General features: G+C 36.7%; 1 protein-coding gene across 2 annotated transcripts in view; it reads left to right on the top strand.

Annotated features, from left to right (window-relative positions):
* Positions 1-17,880, top strand: part of WIF1 (WNT inhibitory factor 1) — a 72,167-nt gene that overhangs the window by 35,218 nt on the left and 19,069 nt on the right. For both annotated transcript variants that reach the window (XM_008003908.3, XM_008003907.3), the window contains exon 3: positions 9,118-9,226. In XM_008003908.3, coding sequence (XP_008002099.1) covers positions 9,118-9,226 — 109 coding nt within the window. The remainder of the gene's footprint in view (positions 1-9,117; positions 9,227-17,880) is intronic.

Genomic DNA, 17,880 nt, shown 5'->3' with positions numbered 1-17,880 from the left:
ACAGGTGTGCACCACCATGCCCAGCTAGTTTTTTTTAATTATTATTTTTAGTAGAGATGAGGTTTCATTATGTTGGGCAGGCTGGTCTTGAACTCTTGACCTCATGATCCACCACCTCGGCCTCCTAAAGCACTAGGATTACAGGTGTGAGCCACCACGCCCAGACAATTGCTCAGATTTTTAAAAATTATTAGTAAAGAAATAGCTCTTAGCACAGTTCTCTTTTCCCTTCATATAGATGAATACTCAATGACTGCTTCTGAAGCTTTAAGAAAAGAAATATTCAAATGCAAGCCCTGAGATGAGATGGGAGAAAAAAAAAAACAAACACTAGGAAAGAGATTCCTTTTCCCTTTCCAGAACTGTCTCCCTCTCCCTTCTTCTTCCAAGTACCTGCACACACACTGCTGCTTTCTGGGCACCTCCATGCTCTGGAATCATCATCTTGCCTTAGCATCTAACAGAAATGTGTCGTTTTGTTCTCAAGTTTCTCCACACTGTTTCTTTTTCCACACCTCCTGTTTAGACTGTCCCTGGTCTCCACTATGTCAGCCACACCACTTGTAATGACATTTTCTTTCCTCAGTCCCTTATCTTGCCCCACCTTAGTTGCCTAATGCTTCCTTCCTCCCCATGCCCAATTTTTAGGTTGGCATCGACCCAGGATTTTGCTACTGCTTGAGTTGGAGCTGGCTTACTGTGAGGAGGAGGCACTTGTCCTGGAAGTTTGAGGGGAACAGAAGTTTTCAGAAGCCCCACTGCTGCCTACACAACCCTTTCCATTATAAATTTTGGCAAACCAGTGAAAGCAGTGTGCTGAACAGGGCAAAATTTGGTTTAAATTCTACTTCATATTTATACCAATATCTTTTTTTTTTCAATTTTTAGATGAGCTGAAAAAGTGTTTTCCATTTCCCAATGCTTTGCTTTTCTACTTTTCTGTCATCCCTTCCTCAAAAAATATAAATAAAAAACCTTAAATATTGGTTTTATTTAATACAAAATAGCAGTATAGCCCTCTGTTGCTTCTCTTATCTTTAGACATCTTGAAAAAGAGTGACTAGCCAACGATTTGTCAGATAGCCAGGTCTGTTTGTGGTTTGCATGAGCAGTGGTGATTCCAAACCCTAGGAGGAAAAAATGGAAAATGTCTTAGAAATTTCAGATTCATGTGAAGCCAAACTGTGATCTCCTGCCAGTTTTAGTTTACAAAACTCTCATAGTCCTGGATATGTTTATTTGAACTTCAAGTTTTAATATCACCATTATATTCCAATAACTTCACTCCGTCAGTCCAGCCCACTGGCTGGGGTCTAGTCTAGTGTATATAAAAACAATGACTAGAACAGAAGAAGTTGGCTAACCGAGATTTTCTCTTTAAGCAATGTTTCTTCCATTGTCTGTTTAAGCCACAATCGGTAAAATAAATAACAGCTCTGCATGAGAAGGCACTTTCCCTTTTCCTTTCTGAAACAAGTTCTTCTAAGCGCTAGTTTCAAAAGGAGGCAGGGAAAAATAGTCATTGTTGATACAGGTTGAGCATTCCTAATCCAAAATCTGAAATTCTCCAAAATCTGAAACTTTTTGATGGCCATGATGACACCACAAGTGGAAAATTCCACACCTGACTTTGTGTGACTAATCGCAAAATTATTTAAAGCATTATATACAACTACCTTCAGCGTGTAAGGTGTATATGAAAGTTGATGAATTCTGTGTTTAGACTTGGGTCTCATCCCTAAGATATCTTATTATATATATTCAAATATTCCAAAACTTGAAAAAAAATCTAAAATCCAAAACACTTCCGGTCCCAAGCATTTTGGAAAAGGGATATTCAATCTGTATTTCACAGTTTTCCAGTGATAGCGCAATTACATCCTGTAATTTATAGAAGGCAAAGTGACTGGAAACCCAAGAGGGAAATATAAACCAGAAGAGCCTTGAGCAAAGTCTTGTGTCAGAACAGGACCTCATTTACATTGTCTCCTTACATTCTTTCTGGGAGCCTCATTGCCAAAGCTTTGTGCCAGAACCAGCATAAAACAGTTACAAACTATACACAGATCAGGTAGATAACAAATGTCAGTGTTTGATTATTCTTTTTTCAAAAGTGTTCTGTGTTCTCAATTGTGGGCTGCAATGACTGACCACACAGAAAAGTAAGAGAGAAGTTTTTGGCCCATAAAAGTAACTAAGCAATTGCCAAAACAGAAAAGCTGCTGCCTGTCACTAGAATCAGAGGCTAATGCCATTTTACCACAACAATGTGTTCTGGAACGCACCGGGTTTACACTTCTGGATGCTTCTCAGTAGGCCATTCATTCACTTATTCAGCAAATATTTTTCAAATGCCTTGCTGTGCACAATGTTGAGTGAGTCTCCAGTAGACCATTGGAAAAAATATGTAGTCCCATTCTTAGCCACAAGGAATCCAACATTTAGATGAGATACAAGATATAAACATATGAAAAGTTTAATAATAATGCATAGTGGTAGATGTTTAAGCTGGTTTAAGTCCTGTTGAAGGTCAGTAGAGGTTAAATCACTGGAATATAGGCATGGCTATGGTATCACTTCAGGCCAGTGAGCTCCAGAAGATGATCCCTGTTAAGGAGTAGTGAGAGATAAAAAGACAAAGGAACCAGGCTGTGGAGACACGTTAACAGGCTGAAGGCCTTATCCCAGCCATAAGCAGGGACAGGAAAGGATTGTAACATGGCAAAAGTGGTGGTTTAATTTGATGTATTGGCCACTTTTAAAGAGAAAGGCAAAAAGAATATTTCAAAGAATGTTATAATAATGCCAATATGAGGAAATAAATGCTGGATTCAGGTGGAAGTGGTGGGGATGAAAGGAAGGTACAGAATCATAAGATATAAAAGAAGAAAAGATAAGATTTTGGTGTATTTCTGTGGGGACATGGGATAGAGGTAAGAAACAGCAATAACCCTGAGATTCAGTATCTGTTAGTTGAAACAATAACAAGACTGTTGGCAGCTAAAAAGAAATCAAGTGGGGCTGGGCACAGTGACTCATGCCTGTAATCCCAGCTACTTGGAAGGGTGAGGTAGGAGGATGACTTGAGCCCAGGAGGTTGAGGCTACAGTGAGCCATGATTGTGCTACTGCATCCCAGCCTGGGCAACAGAGTGAGTGAGATGCAAAAAAAAAAAAAGAAAAGAAAAGAAAAGGAAAGGAGAGGAGAGGAGAGGCAAAGGGGGAAAGGGAAAAGGGAAAAGGGAAAAGAAAAGAGAAATCAAGTGGGGAAGCTGATTTTGGAAGATAATGAACCAGGCTCCAAGGACGTGAGCATGGGCACGAGGCAGATGGCAAGAAGAGTCTGCGCTTTGGAAGAAGGATGTGAATGGTTCATGTTGAGCATCACTGTCTATAGGGAAATGGTTCAATCTGAAAATACCTGAGTTTCATAACAATATAAAAAGAGCCTTAGTGATTTTATATGCTTATGAGCTGAGAGGAGAGTCAATGAGGAAACGCAGGAAAATCAAGAAGTGGTTTGAGAATCAGAAGAGTGTCACAGAGTCCAAGGATAGTGAACTTTGAGTTTGAAGGATGAAATTTTGCAGAGGTAACAAGAATAATTCTGAGGAAGAATGTGAGATCTGGCAATTTTTGCTCTAGATGTTCAGATTATTTTAATCATTGGGCATGCTTATTCGTTTTGTCTGAGTCTTTAACATTGAACTGTTTTCCTTCCTTGCTGATTTTAGATTTTTTCTGGCCCTTCACATACAGTGTAGGATCTATTTTGTATCTCTTTAGTACCTCTCATACCCAGTGAATCTGCTAATCTGAATTCACTTGTATGCTATAATAATAATAGGCTGTTGTGATAATTAAATAAAGTAACTGCAGTATAATAAACATTTAACAAAAATCATTTGAAAATTTTCAAACCTTACGGCTTCTGTGTGTTTTGTATCTATAAATGCCTGAAGCCTTCTTTAGAACAAAAATGATAACTTTATTGTTTTAATGTTCTTCCATGAGCACTTAGGCCAGCATCATGATATATGGGTTAAAAGAGGTTTGAAGACCTTGGTTTTATGAAAGGTCTTTGATTCTTAACTCAGAGGCTCCTACAATTATTGTGCTTATTAGATTAAGTACATGCCATAAACATAGAACTTCAAAGGTAGAAGAGAAATATTGGATTCTCTTCATTCCTCGCAATGGTTAATGCAATTCTCTGCTTCCTTTCTCTATGTCTACCCCAAAAGGAGTGCCAGAGCAAAGGCCTTATGAGTTGTCCCATTTTGCTGTTTAAATGATGTCTTCATCTCATCTGGAAGGAACAATCCTAATATTCAGCCAAGTCAATTGGAAGCAAGTTAAATGACCTCCAGCACTCCTCTCTTGATAATATTTGGGTGTCTTTTATGCTTCTCCATGAAAAGAAAATTTACTGCATGGCAAACCAGGCCAGTGAATTATTCTCCTGAATAGACCCATTCTTTGTTTGAATACAAAGCAACCTTTTCATGTGTTTCCCAGATAATCACTCTGTTTGCCTTTACCTGAGTTTACTCTAGTGTCATTTAATAGAACAAAATGTATTTTTTCCTAATAGAGGTTTTAGACTCTCCAATATACCAATTCTCTATTACTGTTCATGCTCTGAGTTCCTTTTATCTAAATAATAAATCTACAATTTGTGGAAATTGTTCCCGAACTTTAAAGCTAGTTCTCTGTTCTCTTTGGCATAGAATTTAGATTTTATTTGCTCTCAAGTTTTTCCAATGCAGAGATTTGGGTCTAAGAATATTTATATTATAAATAAAGTAGAAACAAAAAGTCCTGTCTAGAAGTTAGAGTATGGCATAAATATATTGTTCATCAGCCATTTATTGTGGCTTTTAATTTAAGCCCTTAGGTTAAATGAAGGATATATTTACTGTGTAGTTCATAATACTATATTTATAGAAATATTTTTACAGTATTGATGGTTTCAGATTTCTTTACAATGGCAAAGTAAAACTTTGAAAGAAGTTAGTATCAACATCAGAGATAAAAGGTTAATTTCTAAATGGTTTTCAAGTTAAAAATTTTCTTTTTTCTTCTCTTTTTTTGATCTTAAAACTTTCCAGTGTAAAGTTAGAATTTTTAAAGACGCAATGAAAACCACAGACAAAATCTTTTTTAAGAAATGTACCAAGTATCCAGGAAATTACATGTTTCACAGATTCATGCACCATTAGTTATCATCTTCAGCAAGAAAGAAAACGATTTACTCTAGTAACTGCCTTTTGCTGATAAGATCCAGGAAAGAAACCAGTTCCTGCCTTATGATAGTCTTATTAGAATAAGACAAATGTTTACTGATTCTCAAAGAAATAAAAGGGACACCTTTGTGTAAAGTTTGTTATTGATTAGATCGGAGTATTGGGTGTCCAGGGAAATCTATTAAGCCTAGCTGCATCATGTGGAGCAGTCGTGCCACTGCTCATTATCAACTCTCTGATGCTACGTATAACAGATTCCATGCTTCTCAGCCTACCTTCTGTGGCCATACCTGAAGGTTCTGTAAAGTTATGTTTCTGGCCTCCAAATGAAATTTTTTCAGTTCCATATTCTTTGAACATCATCAACATTTTTTGAAAGAAGGAGACATTCAGAAGCTATTTTATGCGAATTGCTGTTTCCTTGAAGCACACTTTCAAGGAGACGTGCAAGAGATTTAAATAAAATTGTTGTATAAACACAGCCATGTTAAATAGATGTTCAAGAAGAATATTTTATCTATGATCAGAGAATTATGGAAAAAGAATCATCAGCCACATAACTGAAAGAAGAGTACATGATTAATGCTGTTTTTTAAAATAAATGCACTTATTTCACTAAAAGATATAAATTCACATATAGAAAATCTGAAAAAGAGAGAAAAGGAAAAAATCACCATCAATTCTACACGATCATTGTTTTAATTTGGGTGTCTAGTTTCTATTAAAAGTTTATTTTTAGTTAAATTATATTTATTAAAAGTATTATAGTTTTACAAATGTAATTTTAAAATATATCACACATAGGAAGGTTTATTTAATTTATAATGTGACAAAGCTCAAAGATATAACTATGGGGTAGTAAATGATAACTTATATGGTATTTGACCTTTTCATTTCAAAGTTTTTGCATTCTACCCATTCAGTTCTTTTCCAACATTATATGTACTGTTAATAAAGTGTTTAGAAAGTTTTGGCACATGGTGTGCGTTACACCCATGTTTATTGTGTGATTGTTGTTACTGTACTTAGTAATATAAATAATTCAAATGTTATTCATTATAAAGGCATCTATCACTAATCCTTTCATAGTGCCAAATAAAATACATTTTAGAACAATGTGTTAAATGATACTTATTATCTAGTAAAGTGTAGAGGGAAGTGCAGGTGGTAGAAGTCATTTAAAACACCTGGATTCATGAAAACGAATCCACTTTTAATAGTCATTGGTTTTTCCTGCAGGGAGAGGCATACTGTTCTCTCTTTCAAAGGAATTCATTCCAAATTGAATCGCCTTTCGTGACAACACTCCTTTCATCAGACTTCTTATAAACCTCTGCCTTCCCTTAAACAGGGGAAGAATTTTCTGCCTTATGACCCTTTATTCTGAGGGCCATCCTAGTGAATCAATTTTATAAATTAAGTTACACAATGTTGTTACCCACCTAGGGAACTGTTCACAGTGGTCTTCTGGAACCTTGACCACAACTCACAGGAGGGGATGCAGTGGGAATCTGGTCCATGAAGGTGCTCCTTTCGGCCTAGTGAAACCCGGAAGTATTTCTCAATTCACTTCAAGTATAGACAAGTTCCCACAGTATCTGAGACTACCGCTTGGTATTATTATCCTCATATGAAGTCCTTAATGCCTGCTGCATGTGACACTGTGATTTAAAAGAGCAAATTGTTTGAATGTCTACCATGTATCTCTTAATATCTTCATGTTGTAAAATACATTTTATATTGCTTATAGGGTCATATTCTTTTTTAACCTCCTTCTGGTTCATGTTAATGTAATTTCTTTAATTAATGGATAGAATGCAAAAATTAATTAATATATTTAATTAATTACATTAATGTAGTCCCGGGTGTGGAACTGAATGGATAGAATGCAAAAAATTAATTAATTAATTAAATTCATTACATTAAATTAATGTAATTCTGGATGTCTCCACAAGTAACTGCAGAACCATTCAACTTACCTAACTCTCATGTTAGCATTGGTGCTATTTATTGATTGTTCTTTATTTCTAAGCAAGAACATATTGTTACCATCACAACCCGCCCCCCTCTTTTTTTTTGAGACAGAGTCTCACTCTGTCACCCAGGCTGGAGTGCAGTGGCATGTTCTCAGCTCGTGACAACCTCTGCCTCCCAGGTTCAAGCTGGAAGCTGATAACTGAGGGAGGAGACTTATGAAAACAATATTGATGATAATAATAACAATCTCTAATGCTTATAAATTTGTGTAATGTTGGCATTATTTCTTCCTTAATGTTTGTGAGAATTTACCAGGGAAGCCATTTGACCCTGGAATTTTTCTTGTTGGAGGGTTTTACAATTTTGAATATAATTTCCTTAACAGACATAAGGCTATTCAAACTTTCTATTTCTTGTCAGATTTGTTCATTTGTGTTTCTCAAGGAGTTCATTTTATCAAAGTCATTGAATTTATTGGTGTAACATTGACAGCAATATGTTTTCTTGCTTAAATGTCTATAGCATCTCTAATGATGCCTCTCTTTCACTTTTTTTTTTTTTTTTTTGAGACAGAGTCTTGCTGTGTTGCCCAGGCTGGAGTGCAGTGGTGCTATGTTGGCCCACTGCAGCCTCCACCTCCTGGGTTCAAGCAATTCTCCTGCCTCAGCCTCCCAAGTAGCTGGGACTATAGGCACCCACCACCATGCCCAGCTAATTTTTGTATTTTTAGTAGAGATGGGGTTTCGCCATGTTGGCCAGGCTGATCTCGAACTCCTGACCTCAAGTGATCCACCTGCCTCAGCCTCCCAAAGTGCTGGGATTATAGGCATGAGCCGCCAAGCCTGGCCTTCACAAACCCTTTTAATAATCCAGTTGGGAATCCATTAAGCATTAAAGCTCTATAGTGAGATTATGCATCATTACTTTCAATATTCATAGCCATTTGAGTAGCAGAAATCATTTTCTCAACTAGACTTAGTGGTAAATGAACATGTTTACAATGTAAAGGTTTATGGCTTGTTATCTTATTGTGATGGTGGTTTTTGCATTTTTTGGCTTTTCTCTCCATAATAAATTGAGACATTAAATACAAATCTTTCAAAGAGAATGAGAGTAAAAAATAAATGCTAACAGCAAGATCATGAAATTTGGGACTTCATTACAACTCTCCAAATTCTGATCAAAAGACTCACTTTAGAACTTAGAATTAGGAGTATTAAAGAATGGCTAAAATAGCTGAGATGGATTTTAGTCAATAACTGGTTTGACATCACTTATTTCCCTAAGAGAATTTGTTTTCTCATTCTTTTATAAAGACAGCAATTAATATCATTTAAGTTAAAAGTTTACTGGGTGGGCATAGTAGCTAACACCTGTAATCCCAGCACTTTGGGAGGCCAAGGCAGGCAGATCACTTGAGGTCAGGAGTTGGAGACAGACCCTGGCAACACGCTGAAACCCGGTCTCTACTAAAAATACAAAAATTAGCCGGGCATGGTGGCATATGCCTGTAATCCCAGCTACTCAGGAGGCTGAGGCAGGAGATTCGCTTGAACCTGGGAGGCAGAGGTTGCAGTGAGCTGAGACTGCACCACTGCACTCCAGTCTGGGCAACAGAGCAAGACTCTGTCTCAAAAAACAAACAAACAAACAAACAAAACCCCCAAAAAACAGACTGACTATTGTGACTATTTTTAATGTTTTTAAAGATCACTTCTCTCCAGAGTCTAACACAGAAGGGTGCGTTGTGCCTACCCAGTATCTTGGATGCCGTGTGCTCCAGAGTTCCTGTAATGAAAATTATCTCTGCCCCATCAGATGGACAATGAATTCAGTGGTGCCTTCTCCCTCTCTGTGGTTTCCATGTTACTAACTGTCAGTGCCTTTTTCTGTAGGCAGAATACTTCTATGAATTCCTGTCCTTGCGCTCCCTGGATAAAGGCATCATGGCAGATCCAACCGTCAATGTCCCTCTGCTGGGAACAGTGCCTCACAAGGCATCAGGTGAGTGGTCTTTGCCTGAAGCAAGGTTTACACTTAAAATGTAATGATGATGAGAATATTTAAGATGCAAATGTCCTACCATCAGAGAGGTTATGAGATGTTTTCCTAAAGAGATCTGTTGATTTTAGGACAGTTCAGTTGTTATTCTGTGGGCAAAGGATTAAGATGGGAGTGAAGAAATTATGGTTATATAATTTTCTAAAAATTCAGAATAGCCCCAGCCCAGCCCACACTAAGTTCATAAATGATTCAAGACATTTTTAAAGAAAAAAAAAGAAGAAATAAACACATCTAGTAAGATATATTTGGCCAATGTATGGATTAATGAGATACACAAAAATGTGGCAAAGATACAAAGTAAGTGATTGGGGGGCAGATGGGGTAAGTCAAGAAAATTCCCCAAAAGTTAGCATTGTATTCAATTAGAATTTGAAGGAGAGAGGAGACATGGAAAAATGGGAGAAAGGGGTTCAACATTTCTAGTCTAATCATCCTTCTTTGCTAAGAAAATAATAGTATGTGATATTTGTTTCAAACTTTTCAGCTTACAGCAGACCCACTCTTGCGCTATCTAATTTGAATACTAGCAGTGAGTCAAATCCAGAATTGCAGCTCCATTTTCTAAATTAAAAAATTAAGACTTAGGAGATTTGACTGACTTGCCCAAAGTCAAATATTAGGATAGTAATAAGCAGTAGAGTTGAGACTAGAGCCCAGAATTTCTGACTTTTAGAAATATGTAGAGATCACAAGTCACCTTGTGTTAACATCCTAATGTATTTCCTTCTAATCTTTTTTCTCTGAATTTTTACATACTTGCGGTAATACATATTTGGTTTTGCATCATGATTTTTTGTTTTTGCTTTTAACCTGTTAACATAACCATTTCCTATGTCATTATGGATTTTTTCAAAAGTTGTTTTTAATGATCTTACAATATTCTATTTTATGGATATACCATAATTTGTATACCCATTCCCTTATTACTTGTTAATGACATTGTTTTTAGAGTTTGAATATAGAAATATCACAATTTTTTTAAACTAATGGATGATAACTTTCATGCACATAGGAGCCCTAATTTTTGTTCACTGTGGCTCCACCCCAGGGCCCAGCACAGAACAGGTATTCAGAAAGTAATTGTTGGATTAATGTGCATACCAAAATCCTGGTGCTTATCTCATTATTTTGTTAAAATTGATTCCTAAAAGTTGAATTATTGTGTCAAAGGATAGGAACTATGAGCTTTTTAAAGATTCTTAAAACAAATTGCCAAAATGCCAAATTACTTTCCATAAAGGTTATCATACCCGTTTTTACCCTGGTTAAGCAACAGGGAAAATGCTTGGCTTACTGTAATCTCATCAACATAGGTTATTGATCACATTAACTACTTCAGTGGCTAATAAAGTAAAAAGTCAGGCCGGGTGTGGTGACTCACACCTATAATCCCAACACTTTCGGGGGCTGAGGGAGGAGGCTTGCTTGTGCCCAGGAATTCAAGACCAGCCTGGGCAACATAGTGAGACTCTGTCTCTACAAAAAATTTTAAAAATTAGCCGGGTATGATGGCACATGCCCATAGTCCTAGACACTCAAGAGGCTGAGGCAGGAGGGTTGTTTGAGCTGGGGAGTGAGCTATAATCATACCACTGCACTCCAGCCCAGGCAACAGAGCAAAAAAGAAAAAAGTCAGTCTCAAAAAAGATAAAAGAAAGAAAAAGTAAAAATTCATCATTTATCACAGTCTTCTTTTGGTATTTTTTAATTCCTATTAAGGAAAAAAATATTTTCTTGTATCTATTAAAGCATGAAAAATGTGTACCATGCTCATTTTTATATTGAGATAATAGTGTTCTTCCTACTGATCTGCAAAGCTTGTTGTATATTAGGTATATTTACCACTTATTGCATATTTTTCAATTTAACATTTATATTTTATGTTATTTTGGAGGAGAATATGCAGAGGCTTTAAAATCCTATGTGGTCAAACCTATCTTTTCCTTTGCAATTTTTTGCACTGCCTTTATGTTTTGGTACTAATTCCTATTTCAGAAAGCAGTTAAGTGATAACTTACATATGCATCTAGCATTTTATAAAAATTTATTTTTGGATTATGAAATAAGGCTCTAACCTGAATTATTTTTGAGTCATTAACTTTTCTGACATGAGAAGTTGAATTGATTCAAGATATACTGTTTACTTCACATTAAGTTTTTCTACACATAGGGTATGTTTAGAGATTACTCTTTATTTTACTATTGTGATAGTTGTAGTTTATAGTGTTTTAAAATCATCAATGGCATACTCTCTCTTTTTAAAAAAATTTAGTCTTATTCTTCTAGAGGAATGTGAAAATAAATTTTGTCAGATGACTAATAAAAATCCCCTTCAGAACTAATTTAAGTCTCTAAAGTAATCAGGAGATCAGGTACTTTTACAAAGGGCATTTTCAGATTACAGTTATCTGCCACTTCCAGTGGATCTTCCTTGTTGCATTCCAGTGCCATAAGAGTGGGAGACTAAATAAACACAGTTTCTCTAATTTCCCAATCTAAGTGCCATCATGGGTATAGACAGGAGGAGTATAACTTCAATTTCTCTTTGATCATCACAGTGCTGCAGGTGTGACCAACAGCCCCTCTAGAGGATCTGTTTCTGACCTAGATGTGTTTGGGTTCTGGGTGAAGATTTATTCACCTGAGATCTATTCCAGAGATGTGGATACGCTGATTCCACTCAGATGGCATTGGTAGGGCTTTATGACTTTGTGGAGAAAAGAAAGGCACTCCAGCCACCAAATTCTTGGAATACGGTCATCACTCAATCTCATGTCATGTCACATGGTGTTCCTTTTTAGTAGAAAATAATTTTCTTTTCTTTTTTTTTTTTTTTTTTTGAGACAGAGTGCCCCTCTGTTACTCAGGCTTGAGTACAGTGGTGTGGGTCTCAGCTCACCGCAACCTCCACCTCCTGAGTTCAAGTGATTCTTCTGCCTCAGCCTCCTGAGTAGCTGGGATTACAGGAACACGCCACCATGCCTGGCTGATTTTTGTATTTTTAGTAGAGACTGGGTTTCACCATATTGGCCAGGCAGGTCTCGAATTCCTGACCTCAAGTGATCTGCCCTCCTCAGCCTCCCAAAGTGTTGGGATTACAGGCATGAGCCAGCACCTGGCTAAAGATAATTTTCTATAAAATTCTTCTTGCTCTTTTGTTTTGTTTTAGAAGCAGATGGAATAAAATAAGTACATAACATCTCTCAATTTCTATTTTATATTTTTTTCTGATTAATAAAGGAATATAAGCTAATCATAGCCCATTAAAAATACATTAATTACCAGTTATACCTACCTGCTCAGCTTCTGGTAAATCTTGTGTCTTTGAATTTCTAATTTAATGCTTGTATCCTAAGTGCTTTTTTCACTTTTTGTGTCTAGTTAAAAAAAAAAAAAATCTTACTGAAATTCTACTTCTTAGGAAATTGACACATAAGATTTTGAACATATGATGTGAGGATATTTTAATAGATCATGTTTAGATAGAACATCATTTTCTAATACTTTGGGTTCTTTATAAATAATAAATGTAGAGGAAAAAGTGGGTAACACTTTGGTCAACCTGAAACTAAAAACAACAAGCCTTCTTTGGGAACCAGGAGATATGTACACACGTGTCCATGTGTGCACACAGACTTGCACACACACACACATCCTCTGCATATACAACTCCCTCACCCCACCACCCCCCTACACACACAGTCTTTTAGAAGCAGATGTAGGATTTGTTTGTAGAAATGCAGGTGCAAGAAGTTTATGGGAACCTTAGACCATTGCAGGGCAGTTACTCATTAGCCTCATTAGCTCAGTCCCTCGAGTAGAAGTGAAGGTACCTTGCATTATTAAAAAGTAACCAAATCAGTGTGTCTTTGCTCTTAAGCATCCAGGTAGGATTCATTATTCTACAGGGCTATTTTATACCCCCAAGCTGCTAAACTGTTCTTTTATCCCACAGCCTTCTATATGCCTAAACATTGCATGAAAAAAGAAAACTCTTGATCTTTAACAGTTATGAAGTGCCTGCCTTCTGGCATCAGAAGAGAACAAAAACAGGAAATACAAACTGCAGGGTGGTTCAGTAAAATTACTGAGTTGTATAACAAAAAACAGTTTCATGAAGCCAAGACTTTGCCTCTTGGAACACTCTCTTTGTCTGACCACGAAACCAACAGAGCAGTGGTGTTTCTCAACTAGGACTTTTAGGAATCCAATGTCTACACTGTATTAAATAGATGCCCGTGCTGGAGAGACCATCTTCTTATAGGTGACCCCAGTTCTTAGCAGAATGTGAAGCCCAGAGTTTGTGCTAAGTATTTGGTAAGAGAATGAATGGCTGGCAGGGCAGCTTGAAGGACTGATGAATATTTATGTTGTATATTTCTAGTGATGTAGCGGTTCATGATCATATGGTGTGGAGGATGGGCTCTTGCCTGCCTTTCTCATCTCTTGCCTTGTTGTAAGGACAGGGACTCAACTGACTGGAGGCTGAGGCTATCTGAGCACCATGCCCATCTGTATGTGGGAGCAGTATGCAATCAGAACAAATTTGCTGCTTTCTTCTGTGGAAGAGTTAGTTGATGTGCAATCAATGACATATCAGTCTGTACTTCAATGCTGTGAGTTATATTCAATCTGCTTTAGTTTTTCTGAGTTGTTTTAATTCACCTCGTTTAGATTATACAACCTATTCTGCACTGGAATTCACAACCAGCCTAACTTCATCTAGCGTTTGGGAACAGTGGCTCTTTACTCATATGCCTATTGTTGCAAAAGTACATGACTTTCACATTCCTGTTATTCCTTGGAAGCAAAGAGTCTCTGCTTTTTCTGCCTTTGATGTCTCTTTTTCTCTGTGCATCTGTTTTTCTGAGTGCTGTTGCTAGTATTTTATTCTCTACAACTCCCACCGTATATGGTGAATTTCTGTTTATGTGTATTTGTGCAGGTATGTGCATGTGTGGAAGTGCAAGTGTGTGCCTGTGCACATGAGATATATGGTGGTGTCTACCATAACATATATCACATCTGTTGGTACCTAGTTTGTGACAGACAATATGCTAGATGCCGAGATTACAATAACAAGATATAGTTCTTGTTTTTGAGAATTCTCATCCTTAGCAAAGAATGCAAAATGTAATTAAATCATTACACCACAATGAAATAATATATATAGGTGTTTGTAAAATATATAAATGTAATTATACAGGCAAGGGGTGTTAGGAAAGGCTAAAGAAAGCAAGTACTATTTAATTTTTGGCCTTGAAAGTTGAGTGGGAGGACAGTAGGACAGAAAACACAAGAACATTCCAAGCACCTGGGTGTGCAGTTAGGAAATTGTGGACGTGCACCACACATTTGGGGAACTGAGAGAAATAGTTTGGGCAGAGCACAGGGTTGACAAAAGGCAATTACTGGAGATGCAGCTAACTACAGTCAGATTTTGGTTTTTTAAAGCAAAATTCTTTGAAAACGTTAAAAAGGTGTTCAATTATAAATATTATTACCTAAATGGTCTTATAGGTAAAGTTTATATAAACAGAAAGGAAGACAAATGGGTTTGCATAAGAAGAAATAAAATTTTTACTTTGTATTTTAAAATTGAAGAGTGGGCAAGTGTAATGGTTTGGTTTATCACATCTTTCTGTAATTTATTCTTTTACATTAAAAGTTAATTGTTGATCTGGCACAAGATATCCTCAGTGAAAAAAATAGTAATTCAGTGAAATTATAAGCTAGGCACCTCCTAATTTCTAAACTTTATTTCCTAGTTCTTTACAAATCATTCTGCCGTAGGGTTCAGATCATAACTGTGCTTACATGCCTTCTATTTCCAAAGAGGTAGAAATGTGCAGGTAAAACTTATCTACCTGGGCTGATGGGATTTTTAATGTGTTCATTTTTAACTTGAAGCTGAATTTGAGGGCTGGAATTATTATGCACAAATAAAATTAGCAAAAATTGTAAGCCTAGAGTATACTAGGTCTTTAAAAAATGTAAGAAGGAAAATATTTCATATCAGTTATAACAGTAATTGAATATAACTTTAGTAAAATAATTTTTAGGGATATCATTTCTTTTAGTTTACTAAGAAAATGAAGATACTACATCTTTAGTTATCTGCCAAAATTGCTTGCAGTTTTTCTATTTTAAAACTTTCATTAGCTTTTGCAACCTCGCTTTTGTTCCCTGCGATAGTGGAAAGCCGTATCTTCTAGCATCACCACAGGCCTGGGAACTCTGTGAACATATCCTTACTTTAATTGACTTAAAGGATATGTTAGCAAACCACACACTGTTCTTTCTTTCCTTTTTTTTTTTTTTTATGGAGTCTTGCTCTGTTGCCCAGACTGGAGTGCAGTGGCTCTATCTTGGCTTGCTGCAACCTCTGTCTCCTGGGTTCAAGTGATTCTCATGCCTCAGCCTCCCAATAGCTGGGATTATGGATATATGCCAACATACCGGCGATTTTTTTATTTTTAGTAGACACAGGTTTCACCATGTTGGCCAGGCTGGTCTCCAACTCCTGATCTCAAGTGATGCACCCCACCTTGACCTCCCAAAGTGCTGGGATTACAGGGGTGAGCCACTGCACCCAGCCGCAAACCACACACTTTTATGTGAGCACTCCAAACCCTCTAGAAGCATCCCCGACAACTGACAATGGGAGCTTGTGAACATGTAGTCATAATTTAACCAGATTTGTAAACAGTCTTTTAGCACATCTGAAGATGTGAAAGAACTAATAATTGTTCTTAACTAAATTTCCTACAAACTTGGTAAGACAGTTTTTGATATTTAACATCCAAGGTATGTTTTGAAATTTGATAATGCTGGCAAGCAGAAATGAAAATGAGTTTACTGGTAAGCATCTTCTCTTCCATACCAAGATTCTGGAAGCCAAAATACAACTGAAGGGCCTTTTTAAAAGAATCAGGTGGGCTGCAAAGAGAGGCTGAATGTGGTTCAGATAAAAGATACACCTGGAAAAGAATAAAGTTTGGATGATGGCGTGCAGTGAGGAAGATTCTAAAAGTTCTATCTTTAAGTCTCCGTTCAGGTTTTTCCATCTTTTTATGCCTCAAAGCAATTATTGGCCTACCTGTCCATGTAAAAGAGTCATAAGAAGAGTAAAGTTTTATAATTGAACAAAGTATAAGTACAAACAATTTAAGGAACTTACCTGTCAATTCCTTTACTACTTTCTGAAGTAGAAATCTCCATTCATAAATGTTTTGTAAATTGGCATTTTTATATATGGGATTTCCTTAAGCCAAGGTTTTCAATAGGGACAATTTTACTTTAGAACTTTAGACACAAATTTTTTGTTTTTTCTTTTTATTTCTGTTAAAATATCCGTGTTCCTTTTTCATCGTAATGATTTGCAATGTTAAAATCTCAAGTTTCAGGGGAGCTGGAAATGGAAGTCCATGTAATTTTGAGTATGGCATAGCAATGAACACTGACAATGCCAGAGCTGTAAGAGGAGTTTTGGGTTGCCAAAAGCACACTAAGAAACTGTATGACCAGCTTGTGTGCAATGCTTTACAGAAAAGGGCAAACCAGTTTCCAGCCCATTTATTCCTATAAACCTAGGGAGAAAGTTTATTGACACTCTAAAAGGAAAAGATTCGTCTTAGCTTGATATGGTTTCTGCACAAGCTTGGCAGAAACCATAACCTACCATGCAGAAATAAAATGAAGCAAAAAATATACCCATTAGCAATATTTCTTTATATTCACAAGGAAGAACAAGTCTGGTGGATCTCCTAGATCAGTCTTACCCAGTGGATATGTTATCATAACCTAGTGGATGTTGGAAATATACATAATCAGCTTCTCAGCAAATGGTTGTGTCTGATTTGCCCCATTTTCGCCCAGTGACTTGTGGGTATCCCACAATGGGTGTCCTCCTTCCCTCTTTGTACAGCAATGTCTTCAGTTCCCAATCCCTGCTTTGTGACTTCATTGTCAACACTTGCACAAGCCGAGTGTAGACTCACAAGAAAGAGAAACTTCTCTTTAGGAGCATAAACTATTAGATATAACCCTATTCATGAGATTATTTCATCACATCAAACTCTCTTCTAGATGCCTGAGATATGGACACTTCTTATTAACAAACAGCCTGATAAAATATTAACTTCATTAACTCAGTCCAATGATTGGCCTCTAGTCTGAGTCATAAAATATTTTCAAAGAAGATATTTTGTCACTGTCACATACACATAGTAAACATAAACCAGTGGGGTGTTGCTCATCGGGCTTTATTTAAGAGATTATGAAATGCTTATTTCTAGCCCTTTTTGGATTATATGGAGGTTGACGACGATGCCACGAAGTTTCTTCCCCCAATCAACCACTATTTATTTATTTTTGTTTGTCTTTTTGTTCTTCCCATGCTACACTGATGTATAATTAGCCACTTTATGATTCTTCTTTCCATCTTTAATTTCCAGGGAAAATATTTAAGATAGTACAAGTTTAGACTATGAACAGAATATCCCCAATTCGATATTAATGAGGTAAAAATTAATGAGAGTCATTCACTCTTTCTTCACCTCACATGATGCCCAACTTCTGTGGAGCCCAGATGC

Source organism: Chlorocebus sabaeus, chromosome 11 (genome assembly GCF_047675955.1).
Source record: "Chlorocebus sabaeus isolate Y175 chromosome 11, mChlSab1.0.hap1, whole genome shotgun sequence".
NCBI classification, from domain to species: Eukaryota; Metazoa; Chordata; class Mammalia; order Primates; family Cercopithecidae; genus Chlorocebus; species Chlorocebus sabaeus.
This window is presented reverse-complemented; position numbering and strand designations above follow the sequence as displayed.